The following is an 11,271-nucleotide window of genomic DNA, read 5'->3' as shown; positions in this document are numbered from 1 at the left end:
GGTGATGGTGGTGATGGAGGTGGTGATGGTGATGGAGGTGGTGGCGGTGGTGGTGGCGGTGGTGGTGGCGGTGGTGATGGTGGTGATGGAGGTGGTGGTGGTGGTGGTGATGGTGATGGAGGTGGTGGTGGCGATGGTGGTGGTGATGGAGGTGATGGTGGTGGTGGTTGTGTCGACGTTGTTAATGGAGCGTGTGCTAGAGAGATTGCCACGACATCCACACCTCGCTGCTACGGCTCTCCAGGCCCGGTGAGTGTGGTGACCGGCTCTCTCCGCTGCTGGATGGAGTTCGCCGTGGTTCTGGTGGTGGCGGTGGTGATGGTGATGGTGGTGGTGATCGAGGTGGTGGTGGTGGAGGTGGTGATGGAGGAGGTGGTGGTGGCGGTGGTGGTGATGGTGATGGAGGTGGTGGTGGTGATGGTGATGGAGGTGGTGGTGGTGGTGGTGGTGATGGTTGTGGTGGTGGTGATGGTGATGGAAGTGGTGGTGGTGATGGTGGCGGTGATGGTGGTGGTGGTTGTGGCGACGTTCAAGATGGCACGTGAGAGAGATTGCCACGACATCCACACCTCGCTGCTACGGCTCTCCAGGCCCGGTGAGTGTGGTGACCGGCTCTCTCCGCTGCTGGATGGAGTTCGCCGTGGTATGGTGGTGGTGGTGGCGGTGGTGATGGTGGTGGTGTTGGTGATGGAGGTGGTGGCGGTGGTGGTGGTGGCGGTGGTGGTGGTGGTGATGGAGGTGGTGGTGGTGGTGGTGGTGATGGAGGTGGTGATGGTGATGGAGGTGGTGATGGTGGTGGTTGTGGTGGTGGTGATGGTGGTGATGGAGGTGGTGATGGTGGTGATGGAGGTGGTGATGGTGATGGTGGTAGTGGTGATGGTGATGGTGGTGATGGTGGTGATGGAGGTGGTGATGGTGGTGATGGAGGTGGTGATGGTGATGGTGGTGATGGTGGTGGTGGTGATGATGGTGGTGGTGGTGGTGGTGATGATGATGGTGGTGATGGTGATGGTGGTGATGGTGGTGGTGGTGGTGGTGATGGTGGTGATGGTGATGGTGGTGATGATGGTGGTGGTGGTGGTGATGGTGGTGATGGTGATGGTGGTGATGGTGATGGTGGCGGGATCGAACCCAGGACCCTCTCGCGTGCCGGGCGAGGTAGTCAACATCCCCCCCCCTACCCCCCCTGCCCCCCCCTGCCCCCCCTTACCCCCCTACCCCCCCTACCCCCCCCGCCCCCCGCCAGCGCTGTACGAGGAGCTGTACGCCTTCTCGTACAACCCCCAGCGCCGCGAGGAGGAGCGCTCTGGCGGCTGGAGGCTGCTGAGCACGTCCGAGGACTTTGTGCGAATGTGTCTGCCCGGAGCGCTGTGGAGCCGCACGGACGCCAACCGTGACTTCCGGGTCAGCACGCACACGTCACGGACACGTCACAGACACGTCACGGACACGTCACAGACACGTCACAGACACGTCACGGACACGTCACAGACACGTCACAGACACGCTAGTGACACGTCACGGACACGTCACAGACACGTCACGGACACGTCACAGACACGTCACGGACACGTCACAGACACGTCACGGACACGTCACGGACACGTCACGGACACGTCACGGACACGTCACGGACACGTCACGGACACGTCACAGACACGTCACAGACACGTCACGGACACGTCACGGACACGTCACAGACACGTCACAGACACGTCACAGACACGTCACAGACACGTCACGGACACGTCACGGACACGTCACAGACACGTCACAGACACGTCACGGACACGTCACGGACACGTCACAGACACGTCACGGACACGTCACGGACACGTCACAGACACGTCACAGACACGTCACAGATACGTCACGGACACGTCACAGACACGTCACAGACACGTCACGGACACGTCACAGACACGTCACGGACACGTCACGGACACGTCACGGACACGTCACAGACACGTCACGGACACGTCACGGACACGTCACGGACACGTCACAGACACGTCACAGACACGTCACGGACACGTCACAGACACGTCACGGACACGTCACGGACACGTCACGGACACGTCACAGACACGTCACGGACACGTCACAGACACGTCACGGACACGTCACGGACACGTCACGGACACGTCACGGACACGTCACGGACACGTCACGGACACGTCACAGACACGTCACAGACACGTCACGGACACGTCACAGACACGTCACGGACACGTCACAGACACGTCACGGACACGTCACAGACACGTCACGGACACGTCACGGACACGTCACGGACACGTCACGGACACGTCACGGACACGTCACAGACACGTCACGGACACGTCACAGACACGTCACGGACACGTCACGGACACGTCACGGACACGTCACGGACACGTCACAGACACGTCACGGACACGTCACAGACACGTCACGGACACGTCACAGACACGTCACGGACACGTCACGGACACGTCACGGACACGTCACAGACACGTCACAGACACGTCACAGACACGTCACGGACACGTCACGGACACGTCACGCACACGTCACAGACACGTCACGGACACGTCACGGACACGTCACGGACACGTCACGGACACGTCACGGACACGTCACAGACACGTCACGGACACGTCACAGACACGTCACAGACACGTCACGGACACGTCACGGACACGTCACAGACACGTCACGGACACGTCACAGACACGTCACGGACACGTCACAGACACGTCACGGACACGTCACGGACACGTCACACACACGTCACAGACACGTCACAGACACGTCACGGACACGTCACAGACACGTCACAGACACGTCACAGACACGTCACGGACACGTCACAGACACGTCACGGACACGTCACGGACACGTCACAGACACGTCACAGACACGTCACGGACACGTCACGGACACGTCACGGACACGTCACAGACACGTCACGGACACGTCACGGACACGTCACGGACACGTCACGGACACGTCACGGACACGTCACAGACACGTCACAGACACGCCAGTGACACGTCACGGACACGTCACAGACACGTCACAGACACGTCACAGACACGTCACGGACACGTCACGGACACGTCACGGACACGTCACGCACACGTCACGGACACGTCACAGACACGTCACGCACACGTCACAGACACGTCACGGACACGTCACGGACACGTCACGGACACGTCACGGACACGTCACAGACACGTCACAGACACGTCACAGACACGTCACGGACACGTCACGGACACGTCACGGACACGTCACGGACACGTCACGGACACGTCACAGACACGTCACGGACACGTCACGGACACGTCACGGACACGTCACGGACACGTCATGGACACGTCACGGACACACCAGTGACACGTCACGGACACGTCACGGACACGTCACGGACACGTCACGGACACGCTACGGACACACCAGTGACACGCCAGGGACACGCCAGTGACACGCCAGGGACACGCACACACCAGTGACACGCACACACCAGTGACACGCACACACCAGTGACACGCACACACCAGTGACACACACACACCAGTGACACACACACACCAGTGACACACCAGTGACACGCACACACCAGTGACACGCACACACCAGTGACACGCACACACCAGTGACACGCACACACCAGTGACACACACACACCAGTGACACGCACACACCAGTGACACGCACACACCAGTGACACGCACACACCAGTGACACGCACACACCAGTGACACACACACACCAGTGACACACACACACCAGTGACACGCACACACCAGTGACACGCACACACCAGTGACACACACACACCAGTGACACGCACACACCAGTGACACACACACACCAGTGACACACACACACCAGTGACACACACACACCAGTGACACACACACACCAGTGACACGCACACACCAGTGACACGCCATGGGCACGCTACGGACACGCTACAGACACGCCAGTGACACGCTGGGGACACGCCGGGGACACGCCACGTGTGTGTGTATCTCTGTGTGTCACTGTGTGTGTGTCACTGTGTGTGTGTGTCTCTCTGTGTGTGTATCACTGTGTGTGTGTGTGTGTGTCACTGTGTATCACTGTGTGTGTCACTGTGTGTGTCTCTGTGTGTGTGTGTGTATCACTGTGTGTGTGTGTCACTGTGTATCACTGTGTGTGTCACTGTGTGTGTATCACTGTGTGTGTGTGTGTGTCACTGTGTGTATCTCTCTGTGTGTCTCTAGGTATGTGAGACCTACCCCAGTGAGCTCTACGTACCACTGTGTGTCTCTGTGTGTGTATCACTGTGTGTCACTGTGTGTGTCTCTGTGTGTGTGTGTCACTGTGTATCACTGTGTGTGTCTCTGTGTGTGTGTGTCACTGTGTATCACTGTGTGTGTCACTGTGTGTGTGTATCACTGTGTGTGTGTATCTCTAGGTATGTGAGACCTACCCCAGTGAGCTCTACGTTCCAAGCATCGTGAGCACTCCGATCATCCTGGGCAGCGCCAAGTTCCGTAGCAAGGGCCGGTTCCCTGTGCTGTCGTACTACCACAGGGAGACTGCCGTGAGTGGCTACCACAACAACTACCACAACAAACACCACAACTACCACAACAACCACCACCACCACCACAACAAACACCACCACTACCACAACTACCATAATAAACACCACCACTACCACAACTACCACCACAACCACCACTACCACCACCACCACAACCACCACCACAACAAACACCACCACTACCACAGGGAGACTGCCGTGAGTGGCTACCACAACGACTACCACAACTACCACAACTACCACAACTACTACCACCACTACCACCACTACCACCACCACTACCACAACAACTACCACAACAAACACCACCACAAACACCACCACTACCACAGACTGCCGTGAGTGGCTACCACCACCACAACCACCACAACAAGCACCAACACCACCACTACCACAACAAACACCACCACTACCACTACAACAACAACGACAACAACCACCACCACTACAACAACTACCACAACAACCACCACCACTACCACAGAGAGACTGCCATGAGTGGCTACCACCACCACCACAACAAACACCACCACCACTACCACAACTACCACCACTACCACAACAAACACCACCACTACCACCACTACCACCACCACTACCACAACTACCACAACAAACACCACCACACCTACCACAACAAACACCACCACCACTACCACAACTACCACCACAACTACCACAACAAACACCACCACCACTACCACAACCATCACGACCACCACCACTACCACCACAACCACCACTACCACTACTACAATAACCTCCACAACCACCACTACCACCACCACTACTACCACCACTACCACCACCACTACCACCACCACTACTACCACCACCACCACCACTACCACCATCACCACCACAACTACCACTACCACCACTACCACCACCTCTACCACCACCACCACGACCACCACGACCACCACCACTACCACCACCACAACCACCACCACCATCACTACCACCACCTCTACTACCACCACCACTACCACCAACACCACCACCACTACCACTACCACCAATACCACCACTACCACTACCACCACGACCACCACCACTACCACTACCACCACCACTACCACCACCACCACCACTACCACCACCACCACCACTACCACCTCTACCACCACCACTACCACCACCACTACCACTACCACCACCACCACCACTACCACCACCACCACTACCACCACCTCTACCACAACAAACACCACCACAAACACCACAACTACCACAGACTGCCGTGAGTGGCTACCACCACCACAACCACCACAACAAGCACCAACACCACCACTACCACAACAAACACCACCACTACCACTACAACAACAACGACAACAACCACCACCACTACAACAACTACCACAACAACCACCACCACTACCACAGAGAGACTGCCATGAGTGGCTACCACCACCACCACAACAAACACCACCACCACCACCACTACCACACTACCACAACTACCACCACCACCACTACCACAACAAACACCACCACTACCACCACCACTACCACAACTACCACAATAAACACCACCACACCTACCACAACAAACACCACCACCACTACCACAACTACCACAACTACCACCACAACTACCACAACAAACACCACCACCACTACCACCACAACCATCACGACCACCACCACTACCACCACAACCACCACTACCACTACTACAATAACCTCCACAACCACCACACCACCACCACTACCACCACCACTACTACCACCACTACCACCATCACCACCACCACCACCACTACTACCACCACTACTACCACCACCACCACTACCACCACCACTACTACCACCACCACCACCACTACCACCATCACCACCACTACCACCACTACCACCACCACCACTACCACCACCACCACAACCACGACCACTACCACCACCACTACTACCACCACCACTACCACCACCACCACCACTACCACCACCTCTACCACCACCACCACCACCACTACCACCACCACCACTACCACCACCACCACTACCACCACCTCTACCACAACAAACACCACCACAAACACCACAACTACCACAGACTGCCGTGAGGGCCAGCACCACCACAACCACCACAACAAGCACCAACACCACCACTACCACAACAAACACCACCACTACCACTACAACAACAACGACAACAACCACCACCACTACAACAACTACCACAACAACCACCACCACTACCACAGAGAGACTGCCATGAGTGGCTACCACCACCACAACAAACACCACCACCACCACTACCACACTACCACAACTACCACCACCACTACCACAACAAACACCACCACTACCACCACTACCACCACCACTACCACCACTACCACCACCACTACCACAACTACCACAACAAACACCACCACCACTACCACAACTACCACAACTACCACCACTACCAGCACAACTACCACAACAAACACCACCACCACTACCACCACAACCATCACGCCCACCACCACTACCACCACAACCACCACTACCACTACTACAATAACCTCCACAACCACCACTACCACCACCACTTCCACCACCACTACTACCACCACTACCACCATCACCACCACCACTACTACCACCACTACCACCACCACTACCACCACCACTACTACCACCACTACCACCATCACCACTTCCACCACCACTACTACCACCACTACCACCATCACCACCACCACCACCACTACTACCACCACTACCACCATCACCACCACCACCACCACTACTACCACCACTACCACCACCACTACCACCACCACTACTACCACCACCACTACCACCATCACCACCACTACCACCACTACCACCACCACCACTACCACCACCACCACCACAACCACCACCACTACCACCACCACCACTACTACCACCACCACTACCACCACCACAACCACCACCACCACCACTACCACCACCACTACTACCACCACCACTACCACCACTACCACCACCACTACTACCACTACCACCAATACCGCTACCACTACCACCAATACCACTACCACCACCACCACTACCACCACCTCTACTACCACCACTACCACCACCACCACTACCACCAATACCACCACCACCACCACTACCACCAATACCACCACCACAACCACCACCACTACCACCACCACTACCACCACCACCAATACCACCACCACAACCACCACCACTACCGCCACCACTACCACAACAACCACTACCACCACCACTACCACCACCACCACTACCACCACCACCAATACCACCACTACTACCACCAACACCACCACCATTACCACCACCACAACTACCACTATCACCACTACCACCACCTCTACCACCACCACCACGACCACCACCACCACCACTACCACCACTACCACCACCACCACCACTACTACAATAACCACCACCAAATCAAAACGAGCACCACAACCCCCCTGTTCACCCTCCCTCCCGTTGACCCCCCGTTGACCCCCCGTTGACCCCCCGTTGACCCCCGGCTGGAGCAGGCTGCGCTGTGTCGCTGCAGCCAGCCGCTGTCTGGGTTCAGTGCTCGCTGCCCGGAGGACGAACAACTTCTAAACGCCGTGCGTCGTGCCAACCCTGATAGCGGGCACCTGTACGTGGTGGACACTCGCCCCAAGGTGTCACTCTCACTCACTCACTCACTCGTACACTCACTCATACACTCACTCACACACTCATACACTCACTCACTCATACACTCACTCACACACTCATACACTCATACACTCACACACTCACTCATACACTCACTCACTCACTCATACACTCACTCACTCATACACTCACTCACTCATACACTCACTCACTCATACACTCACTCATACACTCACTCACTCATACACTCACTCACTCACTCATACACTCACTCATACACTCACTCATACACTCACTCACTCACTCATACACACACTCATACACTCACTCACTCATACACTCACTCACTCACTCGTACACTCATACACTCACTCATACATTCACTCACTCACTCATACACTCACTCATACACTCACTCACACATAGCCAGCCCCTGTCAGGGTTTGCTCTGCACACAACGAACAACTTCTAAACGCCGTGCGTCGTGCCAACCCTGATAGCGGGCACCTGTACGTGGTGGACACTCGCCCTAAGGTGTCACTCTCACTCACTCACTCGTACACTCACTCACTCACTCATACACTCACTCACTCACTCATACACTCACTCACTCACTCATACACTCACTCATACACTCACTCACACATAGCCAGCCCCTGTCAGGGTTTGCTCTGCACACAATGAACAACTTCTAAACGCCGTGCGTCGTGCCAACCCTGATAGCGGGCACCTGTACGTGGTGGACACTCGCCCTAAGGTGTCACTCTCACTCACTCACTCATACACTCACTCACTCACTCATACACTCACTCATACACTCATACACTCACTCACTCATACACTCACTCATACACTCACTCATACACTCACTCACTCATACACTCACTCACTCATACACTCACTCACTCACTCATACACTCACTCATACACTCACACACACACTCACTCACACATACACTCACTCATACACTCACTCATACACTCATAGCCAGCCCCTGTCAGGGTTTGCTCTGCACACAATGAACAACTTCTAAACGCCGTACGTCGTGCCAACCCTGATAGCGGGCACCTGTACGTGGTGGACACTCGCCCTAAGGTGTCACTCTCACTCACTCACTCGTACACTCACTCACTCACTCATACACTCACTCATACACTCATACACTCACTCACTCATACACTCACTCATACACTCACTCATACACTCACTCACTCATACACTCACTCACTCATACACTCACTCACTCACTCATACACTCACTCATACACTCACACACACACTCACTCACACATACACTCACTCATACACTCACTCATACACTCATAGCCAGCCCCTGTCAGGGTTTGCTCTGCACACAACGAACAACTTCTAAACGCTGTACGTCGTGCCAACCCTGATAGCGGGCACCTGTACGTGGTGGACACTCGCCCTAAGGTGTCACTCTCACTCACTCACTCGTACACTCACTCACTCGTACACTCACTCACTCATACACTCACTCACACATTCACTCACTCACTCACACACTCATACACTCATACACTCACTCATACACTCACTCACTCACTCATACACTCACTCATACACTCACTCACACACTCACTCATACACTCACTCACTCACTCACACACTCACTCATACACTCACTCACACATAGCCAGCCCCTGTCAGGGTTTGCTCTGCACACAACGAACAACTTCTAAACGCCGTACGTCGTGCCAACCCTGATAGCGGGCACCTGTACGTGGTGGACACTCGCCCTAAGGTGTCACTCTCACTCACTCACTCACTCGTACACTCACACATAGCCAGCCCCTGTCAGGGTTTGCTCTGCACACAATGAACAACTTCTAAACGCCGTGCGTCGTGCCAACCCTGATAGCGGGCACCTGTACGTGGTGGACACTCGCCCTAAGGTGTCACTCTCACTCACTCACTCACTCGTACACTCATACACTCACTCACACACTCACACACTCATACACTCACTCACTCATACACTCACACACTCACTCATACACTCATAGACTCGTACACTCACTCACTCACTCATACACTCACTCATACACTCACTCACTCACTCATACACTCATAGACTCGTACACTCACTCACTCATACACTCACTCATACACTCACTCACTCACTCATACACTCACTCACACACTCACACACTCACACACTCACTCACACACTCACTCACTCACACACTCACTCATACATAGCCAGCCCCTGTCAGGGTTTGCTCTGCACACAATGAACAACTTCTAAACGCCGTACGTCGTGCCAACCCTGATAGCGGTCACCTGTACGTGGTGGACACTCGCCCTAAGGTGTCACTCTCACTCACTCACTCATACACTCACTCATACACTCACTCACTCATACACTCACTCATACATTCACTCATACACTCACTCACTCATACACTCACTCACTCATACACTCACTCACTCACTCATACACTCACTCACACACTCATACACTCACTCATACACTCACTCATACACTCACTCACTCACTCGTACACTCACTCATACACTCACTCACTCACTCACACACTCACTCATACACTCACTCATACACTCACTCATACACTCACTCACTCATACATTCACTCATACACTCACTCATACACTCACACACTCATACACTCACACACTCACTCACACACTCACTCACTCACTCATACACTCATACACTCACTCACTCACTCATACACTCACTCACACACTCACACACTCACTCACACACTCACTCACTCATACACTCACTCACACACTCATACACTCACTCATACACTCACTCATACACTCACTCATACACTCACTCACACATAGCCAGCCCCTGTCAGGGTTTGCTCTGCACACAATGAACAACTTCTAAACGCCGTACGTCGTGCCAACCCTGATAGCGGGCACCTGTACGTGGTGGACACTCGCCCTAAGGTGTCACTCTCACTCACTCACTCGTACACTCACTCATACACTCACTCACTCATACACTCACTCACTCACTCGTACACTCATACACTCACTCATACATTCACTCACTCACTCATACACTCATACACTC

General features: G+C 54.8%; 1 protein-coding gene across 1 annotated transcript in view; it reads left to right on the top strand.

Annotated features, from left to right (window-relative positions):
* Positions 1-502: 502 nt before the first annotated feature.
* Positions 503-11,271, top strand: part of LOC116958362 (phosphatidylinositol-3,5-bisphosphate 3-phosphatase MTMR6-like) — a 51,086-nt gene continuing 40,317 nt past the window's right edge. The window contains exons 1-4 of the mRNA XM_076056588.1: positions 503-595; positions 1,247-1,404; positions 4,451-4,579; positions 8,086-8,220. Coding sequence (XP_075912703.1) covers positions 505-595; positions 1,247-1,404; positions 4,451-4,579; positions 8,086-8,220 — 513 coding nt within the window. The 5' untranslated portion in view covers positions 503-504. The remainder of the gene's footprint in view (positions 596-1,246; positions 1,405-4,450; positions 4,580-8,085; positions 8,221-11,271) is intronic.

Source organism: Petromyzon marinus, chromosome 76, assembly GCF_048934315.1.
Source record: "Petromyzon marinus isolate PM22_M1 ecotype Great Lakes invasive population chromosome 76, UKy_Petmar_22M1.pri1.0, whole genome shotgun sequence".
Lineage (NCBI taxonomy): Eukaryota > Metazoa > Chordata > Hyperoartia > Petromyzontiformes > Petromyzontidae > Petromyzon > Petromyzon marinus.
The sequence above is the reverse complement of the archived record's forward strand: the minus strand, read 5'-3'. Positions and strand labels throughout refer to the sequence as shown.